The sequence below is a fragment of the Rhineura floridana genome, chromosome 2 (genome assembly GCF_030035675.1).
Source record: "Rhineura floridana isolate rRhiFlo1 chromosome 2, rRhiFlo1.hap2, whole genome shotgun sequence".
NCBI classification, from domain to species: Eukaryota; Metazoa; Chordata; class Lepidosauria; order Squamata; family Rhineuridae; genus Rhineura; species Rhineura floridana.
Genome location: NC_084481.1, coordinates 126,331,552 through 126,344,324, shown reverse-complemented (window position 1 = coordinate 126,344,324; position 12,773 = coordinate 126,331,552). Strand labels below are relative to the sequence as shown.

Below are 12,773 nucleotides of genomic sequence, written 5' to 3'. Positions count from 1 at the left end.
GTCTTTAGTTTAACAGTGCAATCTTGTCTAAGTCTAAGATACCTCCACAATATTGAAGAATATTTGGGGGCATAAAAGATATCCCTTATTTTGGAGTGTTGCAACTTCTCAGAACATAACATCAAACCCAAAGTATAATTTATGTTTGAAATGTTGGCTTAACTCAAATAGTGTAAGATCAGCCATAACTGGGAGTGTTTTGCTTCAAGGTTTTTTCTCTCATAACACTAGAACTTGTGGACATCGAGTATTAGAAGATTCAGGACAGGCGAAGCACATAGTTAAACTGTAGAATTCGCTCTCACAAGAGACATTGATGGTCACCAACTTGGATGGCTTTAAAAGAGGATTAGACAAATTCATGGATGATAAAGATCTCACTCCAGGAACACCGGGAGACCATAAATTCCCCAATCCTACATGAAACATTTTAAGCAAAAATTTCCCATATGCTTCTTCCAAGTGTGGCTTAATGTACCAGAAAGAGCTGATTTAGCTTGGTAGTTGCATCACGGTTCATCGAATGGAAAAGTTAATTTTGTTCTCAGTGGTACGATGACAAAGGTTATTCCACTGGAATTCTTACTTTCTGATTTATAATTGCATCTCCAGATCTGATAACTGTAGTGCAAATTCATAGTTGTCATGACTGTAATATGTTTGTATGCCTTTAAATATGTTGCAATTGTCTTAATAGAGTGTACTTCATTTGTGTTCCTTCAGTGTGTTGCTCTATGGACTGTTATGCTTTCCCTATCAAATCTGGTTGTACCACATAAATCTCATATATGGAATAGCATAGGAACCCCTTTTTACACCATAATTGAATAGTGAACTATGAATTTTAGTGCATTTAGATTTATTATCTGATACTTTAAAAAAGGACTTCTGTTTGAAAAACTTAAATAAATCTGATTATTATGACACTGAAAATTTCAGTCATTATGACACTGAAAATAGTAAAATCGTGACTAAAGCACAAGAAGGGGATGGGGAGAGGTGTTAAGTTATTTGTATTCATGAGAGGTAAACAATTTGGTATCTTACTATTTTTATGTTAATATTTTCATTGCTAACATCAGCACAATGTCCTACTGTATTTGATGTTAAAAGGTTTGTTAATAAATGCTTTATTAAGCTTTGGTAAAATGAACATCTTGATGTTTTGCTTCCACAGTAGTCCTCAGAATAGCTTACCGAATAGTCCGCTTCTTATCAGGGATGACTAGTTTTGTGTTTTATATGACCATTTCTATTTTGCGTTTTCAGAAGATGAATGCATTAGTCCCCAAATGTTTAGCTTTGGTGGCATGTGGACTGTTTTGCAGTTCATAGCTACTGCACCATCCTGTTATGCAAGAGGAGCAAATTTGCCCTGTAGTTCTTACTTTGATTGCAAATTTGTGTTACCAGCCATTAGCACATAATTTGGAGGGCCATGAAGAACTGTAGGATGTGGACAGGAGGGCGGAAACAAGCAGCTGATAACTAAGTGTTGACTGAGGCTGATGGTAGCTGTAGTCCAACAACATCTGGAGGGCACCAGGCTGGCAAAGGCTACCTTATAGCACTTACTACTGAGGATCAAGGTGAGGTGAGCCCGAAGTTGCTCTCCTAGCCTCAAACCTGAATGGTACAGAACAGGGATGGGAGTGGCTGCTTTTTAAAAATATTTGTATACTGCTATATCATAAGCTATCAAAGTGAATACCACGTCCAGTTCTGGTCTCTGCACTTCAAGAAGGATGCAGACAAACGAACAGGTTCAGAGGAGGGCAACAAGGATGAGCAGGGGACTGGAAACAAAGCCCTATGAGGAGAGACTGAAAGAACTGGGCATGTTTAGCCTGGAGAAGAGAAGACTGAGGGGAGATATGATAGGGCTGGGATCTCTTTTCGATTGTCCCAGAGTGCAGGACATGGAATAATGGGCTCAAGTTGTAGGAAGCCAGATTTCGACTGGACATCAGGAAAAACTTCCTAACTATTAGCGCCATACGACAATGGAATCAATTACCTAGAGAGGTAGTGGGCTGTCTGACACTGGAGGCATTCAAGAGGCAGCTGGACAGCCATCTGTCGGGAATGCTTTGATGTGGATTCCTGCATTGCGCAGGGGGTTGGACTTTATAGGCCCCTTCCAACTCTACTATTCTATGATTCTATGGTTTACAACAATGCAAACAACGAAAACACTTAAAATTGGTGATCCTCAACTAACCATTACAGAAAGATGTTTTCTTGATTTCCCGCATATGCCTGGCAATGTAGAACAGTGTTCAGCAGATGGGTAAAGGTTAAAACAGGAGGTGCCTCCTGAATTTCTACTGGCCTGGCTGGCCCCAGGCATGCCAGGGCCCTTGGGCACTACCTGGGCCCTGGCGCTCCCCTTCCATGATTTGTGGCAGGATCACAGCTGCAGATCGCAGGGCAGGAGCTTCAGAGCCCCCTCCATTCCCTCGTTCAACCTGCCTTTCTTGGCTGTGGTTCGCGGCTGCATGCGCAGGGCTGCCCTTAACCAAGATGGCAGCCGAGGTTTCCCTAAGGGGCTGAAGCCTCTGCCGCCATCTTGGCTGATGGCAGGGATGCATGCACGTAGCCATCTTGGCTAAGGGCAGCTCTGTGTGTGCTGTGCGTGCAGCTGCAAAACACAGCCGAGAAAGGTAGGTTGAATAAGGGAATGGCAGGGGCTCCGAAGCTCCCGCTTTGCGATCTGCGGCAGCGATCCTGCTGCGAATCATGGAAGGGGAGAGGAGGGGCACCTGTAGCCCCAGGGTCCCTCAGCCAAGGCCCCACCTGGCCGCCTTTGGAGCTGGCCCTGTCTACTGGGATTGAAGGATATATGTCTCACAGTTATGCTCTTCCCCCTTCACAGCTGAAAGAGTCTTAGGGGTTCATTTGCCCTTAAAAGGTCAAGTACATACATACTCCAACCCTAGTCCCCCTTTTTAGATGCTAGAAGATGTCAGGAGTTCATACAGTCCAATTTCCATTTTTCCTCATTCCCTTTTAAAACAGATGCTTAATTGCTGTTAGCATTTCATGACTCCTGGAGTCAGATGAATATGTTCAGTTCTTGACAGGCTATTTTGGGTTTTTCCCCTTTTGATATGGCACTGTTATAAATCTGGCTGTGCTCAGGGGTCATCTCTCCTTGGTTTGGAGGTATACAGTGCTAGCCCTACTCAGAGTAGACCCATTACATGTAATAAACATATCTAACTTTATTTAGTCTGGAGAGGCTACCATGCCTGCAAATTTCAGCAACTTTGCAGTCAAAAGGGGGGAAAAGCTTTAGCTGTTTTTTTAAATTTTATAATAGTGAACATGGGAAATGAAGCAAGCTGAGACCCCAAGCTTATGACACACCTTGGCTCAAGGTGGCTGTTCTCTGAAGCACCCGAATCAGGGTCCAACCTGAGTCTAGTGGTTGGTGCATATTCTGTGTTGAATTATGTATAATCACATTCTTTTCTTTTATTCTGCATTAATTGAACCTGTTGTGACCTCAACACCCTGAGTTGTTGTACTCACAATTCTTCACTTAGATTTGGAAGTTGCTATTCTGCATATTGCCTAGAATTATAATAGTAAAAGAGGCAAAAACCTTTCCAAACCTATATCATAAAAGGTGCTTATAGCATTAATTTGTTTTGAGTGCATACCTTTAAGACTGAACAAGTCTTGCTGGAGGGGAGGGAATTATGAAACTGAAATCAAAAAAATAAAATACTAACAGTAATTTAGACAATAAAACAATAGCATTTAAAACAATAGTGTTGAATCCTTTTGAAGGCGGTATTTGAGAAACAAGGGTCTTTTCTGGCTTAAGTCTTCTGACCTCATCAATAGCGGTTAGAGAGTGGACTGTGTCTGGAAAGTCTTGGGTTCAAATCCCCATGACGCTTGCTGGGTAACCTTGGGACAGTCACTATAGCTCAGCCAAACCCACTTCACAGGATTTTTGTGAGGATCAGGATGAGAGGTTTGGATAGAAATACATGTTACTACTTGCCACGCTGGACTGTCTTGAGATGATGGCCTTCTCCATGCCTCTTCTGTAATGTGTAGCATAGTTCATTCCTTTGTTTGTTGAATTGGCTTTCTATGCCAGGGAAGCCATTAGCAGGTCTGAATCATATGATAAAACATGAGGATAAAATTTGAAGCTACTTCCATGCAATGAATGAAACCTGTATAGTAGCCCTTAATGTGAGGAGTTTGCTGAACAGTTTAAAGCATCTTACTATATAGATACTTACAGTAGGGCTCCACTCATATGGCGGGTTACATTCCAGACCCCCGCCTAAAAGCGAAACCTGCTGAAAAGCGGAACTCCATCAATAAAATGGTGCCTGACGCCCGAAAAATGCCGTAAAAGTGGAACAAGCGCCGTATGCAGGGCCAGTTCTAAAGGGTGGCCAGGTTGGGCACTGGCCCAAGGGCCCCAGAGCTACAGGAGCCCTTGAGGGGCCCCTGAGGGGCCCTCCGTTCCCCTTCCGTGATCTGCACCCCCCACGCCACCCACTTACCTGTCAGCCGGCTTTTTAGCATTGCCCTTAATGAAGATGGCGGCCACAGCTTCCCTAAGGTACTGAAGCTGCTGCCCCCATCTTAGTTGATGGCAGAAATGTGTGTGCGTAGCACGCACGTGTGCCATCAACAAAGATGGAGGCGGAGGCTTCATTCCCTGTAGGGAAACTGCGGCTGCCATCTTCATTAAGGGCAATGGTAAAGACTAGACAGGTAGGGGGGCTGTGGGGGGTGCGGGGGGCCGCATGTGTGCACATACACACACACACCGGGGGGCCAGGGCAAGCTGATGCCCAAGGGCCCCCGCATGCCTGGAGCCAGCCCTGGCCGTATGAGTGGGGCCTTACTCTAATTTTAGCTGCCGTATTAGTGGAACGCGGAAAAGCTGGGCACCAAAAAGTGGGGCCCTACTGTACTTTCAGAATACTTGGAAGCATTTTGTCATTCGTTAAGCTTTTTAGTCTGTGTAAAACACTTGATATTTTTCTGTAGTTTTCGCCAGTGATAAAATAATTTAGAAGTGTACATGTGTACTGGCTACGTTTTTAGCAGTGTGCATTTCCAGTGGGCTGGAATTGAAGAAAGAGAACTGTATATTGTATGGTTACTACTTTGTTACCCCGTTACATTTTCCCCTTCTAATTTACATAACTTGCTTGCTCTGTACATCTTTCTGGATGCATAAACAGAAACACAAGGGTAGGTTAGGAGCAAAATTATAGGAAGCAGCTCAGTAATCTGTGTTGCAATGTTTATGCTCCGTTGGCTACATGGCAAATGGTATGGTTTAAATCATTGCTTGCATTTCTACATCACTTCTCTTTCTGTACGCTGCGTCATGAATTCTTCTGCAGGCAACGTCATTTCTTCTTTTTCTTTCCCCTTCCAGCCAGAAAGCAAAAGGGCTAGTACGGCAACTGCAGCATGATGGGTTAAAAATAACACTGCACAAAAGAATGGCATGTGGCTGACAGAGAGGATGTAACAGATTGTGTTCTTGCCATGATGTGCTGGGGCCTAAAGTGCCTATTCTCCCCACACCCCATAAGCAAGTCTGAAAGATCTCTACCTTGCAATATTTGAATAGTCTGTTCTTGATTCAGCTTTTGCTTAAGTCTTAGCCGCAACCTGAACATGTATTAATTTACAGGCAAGTGAGGGAATCATGAGCAGAGGCAGGGCTTCCTTTGTCCTACATAACAGCTCCTCCTCATTCTGAACTGACAAACCACTTTTAGAATCCTCCTGGTTGTGCTGTAGCCTCTGGTTAGCAGCCACTAGAGGGAGGGCCTCTTCTGCTGTGGCACCTGTATTATAGAACCACCTTCTGCCCTTATGTGCAAGCATCTACATTTAATAGAACCAATTAGCTAGGGAGGTGGTGGGCTGTCCAACACTAGAGGCATTCAGGAGGCACCTGGACAGCCACTGTCAATAATGCTTTAAGTAGAATTCCTGCATTGAGCAGGGGGTTGGGCTCAATGGCCTTATAGGACCTTTCCAACCCTAATATTCTATGATGTTTAAATGTCTTTTCAAAACACGCTTCCAGATCTTCACTGGTACTTCAATATTATAATTTTAAAATCCTCCCTATTTTTTTCAGTTCCATCTTCTTTCTATAATTTTATGTTTTGATGTGTATTTGATGTGGGAGGTAGCATATAATTGTTTTTAATAAATATAACTGCATGGAAGTTTGCTTCTTCAGTAGAATGAACTGCAGAAGAGAGACCATTCAAGGGCATTTGTGCTGTGTTCTTCCATCGAGGTTTCTACTATGGATCATGGCTATTTACTCAAAGTCAAAGGTGCAGGGACATGTCCTTTGCTTGTAAATCATGTCTAACTCATGTTCTGAAATGGATTGATTTTTCTTTTGTAGCCAGTCTAATCTAAATACTCTTCTTATTGCTGCAGTGTTTTAGTTAGATTAACTTAAACCATTTTATTATTTTTAAAATAAGTTCTTTATAAAAACATCATATGGCAAGCTGGACCTGAAAAAAGGCATTGCCTCGTTTCTCTCACATAGTTGGGAATGGGTCTCTTTAGATGCTGCAAACAGGTTGGCATCATCAAGCAAAATAATAATAATTTGAATGGCTTAGATCTAGAGATCCTGTGAGTGGAACTCTGCTCACAGAAAACTCCCACTGGAGGAAGTGGGGAGGTGATTTTTTACCAATTTCCCTCTCCTACCTTCAGTTTCCCATACCCACTGAAAATCTGTTCTTGGGGGTTGGGGGACCATCTAGAACAGCATGGAAAGTGAGAAGAGGAAACAGGTAAAATTGCTTGTTCCTCTTTTAGTAGGAGAGTTTGCTGGATTCCATTCTCTACTGTGAAGGATCCAACCAAGATCTGGATTGGATCCATTCCATAGCCAGACCAACTATTCTTACTCACTGTAAATTTATGCAAATTAAAACTCATATGATTAATTAACTTGGATTACTTGAAATTAAAGAAGCACTCAGATTGTGAGAATCTAAGGCAGCATTTCTCTGAATACCAGTTGTTTGGGAACAGCAGCAAGATGTGGCTGTTGCACTCATGTCCTGCTTATTGGGGCTTCCCAGAGGTGTCAGGTTTACCACTTTAGGTGGGTGGATGGGGGGAAGGATTGCTGGACTAGATAGGCCTTTATGCTGAGCCGAGCACGACTCTTCTTGTATTCTTAAACAGTGATGCCTCGTTCTTTAATACAGCTTTTGATCACTTCCATTTATTTCCAAAGAGCTTTTGTGGGATCTCCCACAAGCACAGTTTAAGTGAATGGAAGCTTGCATAAAAGCAGTGCTTGTTGGAATACACACACACAAAAGGCCTCAGTTGGACCTGACAAAGTACGTAGCCAAGTGATTATGCATATGAAACAGCTGGGAGGATTTGCTGTGTTAAAAGTTGACTAACAAATTTGTTTAACTTTTATAATGGTAGATTTCCTGCAAAACAGTAAAAAAAAATTGTAAAACAATTGTAAAAAAAAAAAAAAGCTTTCAGTGATGGTGTCTCTGAAAAGATGGTGACATCTAATGGCTGGTAGGGACAACTGCAGGTAGCTGATCTTAATTTTCTTTGCCACATTACCTTTGGCGTATCTGCCCTGAAATTACTATAATTGGATGGTTATGATCAGGTTAATAAAAATAAATTGAAGAGTAATGTTAAGTTGGAGGGACAGAGAATTATGCAAGATAAATAAAAGGTTTCTTCAGCAAGTTATTCATGTGGTTTTGAATAAAATTTCTGGAAAATTTTATGAAAATTGGTATCTTTGTTTTGGAGCTTGCTTTATTTGGTCCGTTTTCTTGTCTTATGGCACAATCCAACCCACCTTTCTGCCAGGCTGGGATAAGGTAGATGCTGCAGAGTGCTGGCTGTGCTGGGACGCTCTGCCGCAGCAAAGATGTGGCTCCACTAAGAGCTTGCTGGCACCACCAGGGGTCCACTGTGGACGGAGGGTGGGGGAAGCCCCAAAAACGGCATTCCAGAGGCGTGTCATGGGTGGCGGAGTAAAACAAATTAAAATTTCCATTCAAGTCTAGGGGGAGCACTTACTCCCTGGGAGGCCTATTTGCCAGAGCCAGCGCATTCCAGCCAGCTCACGTGTGTCGCTCCCAACGAAGCCCACATTCGCCAGCCTGGCGGCTCCCAAGTGGGAGAAAGATCCCGCCAAGCTTTCCACCAGCTCCTCCACCACGGTGAATTTGTTGGTTCTGAATATTCCAATATAAAAATTCCCCCAAGGGTATAGCAGCATTAGTGCTGATTGTATATGCAATTTAATTACTATTGCGTGATACTAATGGTAAAGCCTTGGGTTTCTAAATATATTTTTCATCATTATAATTATCATAAATACTAAGTATCTATATAAAATTGAAAGTTGTGCTATAAGGTGCTTTGGGGGGGCACAAGATTGGCTTTTGCTATGGAAATACTTAGCTTAAAGCTCTTTGTTGATATGTTTGCTGCTTATGTCTGAAATCAGTGGTTGGAGTACAATGATAAATAGGGGTTAAGGTGTTTTCAGGACTCATCAAATAGGTTAGTTTTGGATTTATAATACAGAAGACATTCACAGGGGAGGAGTATCTTGCATATAAAGAACTGATAAGTAACTGGTTCCCATTAAACTGCTTCTCCAGGCTTTTCTTCAACTGTGTTTTTGTTTTATTTTTTTAGGTACCAAAGCAGCTGCAGAATATACAAATGGAGTCTATGACATGGTATCACCTGCTCAGTCGGTGTATTTTGGCACGCTCCAGATCCTTCACCTGATGGAAGACTTGAAGTTGGCATTAGAAATGCTCAAGGATCCTCAAGAGAGAGAAGCTTTGCGAAATCAGATACCAGGAACTACAGCAGCATGTATACATGACTGGCTGGAGGAAAATCTGGTAAGAAGAAATTAGAATTATTTCTGTATTGTATGGAGGGAAAAACTACTCCTGTATCAAAATAAGAAGCAGCCAGATAGCCAGCATCCAGGAGTTATTTTGGATAGGTAATACAGGCCTTTTGGAGGGCCCATAGTGCAGTGGTTTTCCTGGGTTCAATCCTTGGTACTTCTTGTTAAAAGATTTCTGTTTGCAGGACTTGGGGGTAGGTGGGGGAATATTATTTTATTTATATAAAAATATATTGCTTAATATAATAAAAAATAAGCAGTTTTCATGAAAATACAACATTCATTTCCTAAAAATGAGAAAAAATCCCACAATTGTACATTGCAAATAAAACTGATCGAAAATAGGGAATTAAAAATTAAGAGTCAGTCTAAGAAAACTTGGGTAAACATACACATTTTAAAGAGGCATTTAAAGGTCGTTACTGTATCTACCTCAAGAATTACCTGAGGGATGCCATTCCAGAGAGTGAGTGTAATCCCCAAGAAGGCCTGCTTTCAACTTGTCACCAAGTGATAATCCACTGATCTTGGAACAACCAACACTGTCTCCTTGGAAGATCTTAAAGATCAGTTTGATCTGTATTAGGGAGGTAGTCTGCTAGGTAGCCTTGTCCCAAGTTGTTTAGGGCTTTAAATATCAACATCAGAACATTGAACTTGGCTCATTAGTTAATAGGCAGCCAGTGCATGTCTTTTAACACCAGGGCAATATGTGTAAAGCTGAGTGTTCTGCTAAGCATCCTAGCAATTCCATTTTGCATTAACGGTCGCTTCAAACCCAGGTGCAATAGTAGCCCCATATACAGTGCTTTACAGTAGTCTAACAGTGAGGTTCCCTATGTATGGATCACTATGGCAAGACTATTTCTGTCCAGGAGCAGTCTTTGTTGATTGGTTGCACCAGCCAAAGTTGGCAATGGACACTCCGAGCCACTGAGGTCACCTGAGCCTCTAGTAACAGCAATGGATCCAGAAGCACCCTGAAGCACATCTGCTCCTTCAGATGGAGTGCAACCCTGTCTATTGCTAGTACACAACCAATTCCCAGATTGGGGAGTTGCCCATCTATAGGGTCAAGATTCTGTCACAGTTAGCCCTCATCTAGCCCATGATTGCATTCAAGCACCAGTTAAGGACATACATAGCCTTTCCTGATTCACATGCTACAGAGAAATCATCAGCTTATTAGTGGCACCTTGCTCCAGAATAGGACTGGGGACAAAACCGTGCCTGCAATTCAACTGCCAAGGGGCTGAGCCATAGTCACCCAGTACTATTCTCTGAAACTGACCCCATAAATAGGTGTGAAACCACCAAAAAACTGTGCCCCAAACTCATGAAGATAGTCCAGGAGGATTCTGGAAGTCATGGTATCAAAAGCTATAGGAAAAGAAAATCCCTGCCTGGAGACCACACTAGACATGATATCAGCAGAGAGTGAGTTACGCATAGTCACAAAGAACACCCTGCTCACCTGCTCTGTGATTTCAGAATTAAAAGAAGAGTGGGAGCAACTTATTTCAGGAGGATAAGGTTGTGCAGCACCACCACCGCTATTATTGGCCAAACATCTCCAAAGATGTAAAACAACATTGTCTATCTTGTGGAATATGCCAAAAGGTGGGAAAAAGTGGAGTAAAGACTAAGGCACCCTTAAAGCCCCTTCCTATAATTGGACAACCCTTTTATAGAGTGGGAATAGATTTGGTGGGCCCTTTTTCCAAACCCACAAGGCATGGCAAGAAATATCTATTGGTGGTGGTGGATTTTGCCACCAGGTACCCAGACGCAGAAGCACTAAGATCCGTGGCCCACCGCTTGCTTCCCTGCAGCTCCTCCTTTCTCCCAGCCAGTTTTTTTTTCCTGTATCTGATCCCAGCTAAAAGAAGAAGAATGTTGAAGGAAAGACTGTGGAGAAATGAGGCATGGGTATGCTGAGATTTTTACACTCTTCACCTATGTTCCCCTTTTTCTCTCAGTCCCCCTCCACGTTCTCTGTGATAGCAGTAGATAGAGATCTAATTTTAACAGACAGGTCTGCTACCACATCTAGTGTGGCTCAAAGATTTTGGAAAATTATTTCCACTCAGAGTAGACAATACAGGATTAGTTGGATTGATGGTCTGAGTAGAACATGACATAGCATTATAGCATTGACAGAAGTCAGCTTTCCAAAATATGGGTATGGAGTTGAACAAATTCTGGATATGATGTAGGTGGTGGTTGATGGTAAGCTGCAATGACAAAAAGTGTATGTGTGAAAGCAGTTTTGTGAATTTGTCTTCTGCCATAGTTTGGAAAAGAGTTCCTAGAATACCCGAAAGACTTCGTCCTGCAGATTAATGTGTACTAACACTTTGGAACACTTTCCGTCTGTTTGTTAGCTAAGTGGCCTGGCTTCAGATTGCACGTCTCAAGGTACTATATCACAATTAGGAACTTAGCACTGGGGAGTGGTACAGATTTCAAAACATTTCACTTAACTTCAGTCTGTTTGAATGATGGATTATCTCTTCAAGTTGATTCTTACCATCCAGGATTTTGCTATCTGCAGTTTATTTATTTATTTATTTATTTTTAAAACTTATATACCGCCCGACTAGCAATAGCTCTCTGGGCGGTGAACATAGATACAATAAAATACAATATAATACAAAAACATCAGTCTAAAATCAAATTTCACAATCTAAAAACAGCAAAGGCTAAAATCAAATTACAAACATTACAATCATTAACAAAAAATTAAAATGCCTCGGAATAGAGAAAGGTTTTAACCTGGCGCCGAAAGGATGATAGTGTCGGCGCCAGGCGAACCTCCTCGGGGAGACTATTCCATAGTTCGGGGGCCACCACTGAGAAGGCCCTTGATCTTGTCACTGCCCTCCGGGCCTCCCTATGAGTCGGGACCCGGAGGAGGGCCTTCGTAGCAGACCATAGTGTACGGGCCGGTTCATAGCGGGAGAGGCGTTCCGACAGATATCGAGGTCCCGCGCCGTATAAGGCTTTATAGGTTAATACCAACACTTTGAATTTGGCCCGGAAGCGTATTGGAAGCCAGTGCAAGCGGGCCAAAACAGGTGTTATATGGTCAGACCGCTTCGTTCTTGTTAGCAGTCTGGCCGCCGCATTTTGCACCAGCTGTAGCTTCCGAACCGTCTTCAGAGGTAGCCCTACGTAGAGCGCATTACAGTAATCCAAACGTGAGGTTACCAGAGCATGTACTACTGATGTAAGATCCTCCTTACTCAGGTAGGGACGTAGCTGGGCTACCAATCGAAGTTGGTAGAACGCATTCCGTGCCACCGAGGCTACATGAGCCTCAAGTGACAGGGAAGAGTCTAGAACGACTCCCAGACTACGAACCTGTTCCTTTAGGGGGAGTGTAACCCCATCCAGGACAGGATATGTATCCACCATCTGATTGGAAAAACCATCCACCAACAGCATCTCAGTCTTATCAGGATTGAGTCTCAGTTTGTTAGTTCTCATCCAGTCCATTGTCGCGTCCAGGCAACGGTTCAGCACATTGACCGCCTCACCTGAGGAAGATGAAAAGGAGAAGTAGAGCTGCGTGTCATCAGCGTACTGGTGACAACGCACTCCAAAACTCCTGATGACCGCACCCAACGGCTTCATATAGATGTTAAAAAGCATGGGAGACAAAACCGAACCCTGCGGGACCCCACATTGGAGTACCCACAGTGTCGAGCAATGTTCCCCAAGCACTATCTTCTGGAGACGGCCTGCCAAGTAGGAGCGGAACCACTGCCACGCAGTGCCTCCAACTCCCAACTCCGCAAGCCTCTCCAGAAGGATACCATGG

General features: G+C 43.0%; 1 protein-coding gene across 9 annotated transcripts in view; it reads left to right on the top strand.

Moving 5' to 3' along the window:
- PPFIBP2 (PPFIA binding protein 2) overlaps window positions 1-12,773 on the top strand; it is a 173,590-nt gene that overhangs the window by 44,544 nt on the left and 116,273 nt on the right. For all 9 annotated transcript variants that reach the window (XM_061610491.1, XM_061610490.1, XM_061610489.1 and 6 more), the window contains exon 3: window positions 8,725-8,939. In XM_061610491.1, the coding sequence (XP_061466475.1) occupies window positions 8,725-8,939 (215 nt within the window). The remainder of the gene's footprint in view (window positions 1-8,724; window positions 8,940-12,773) is intronic.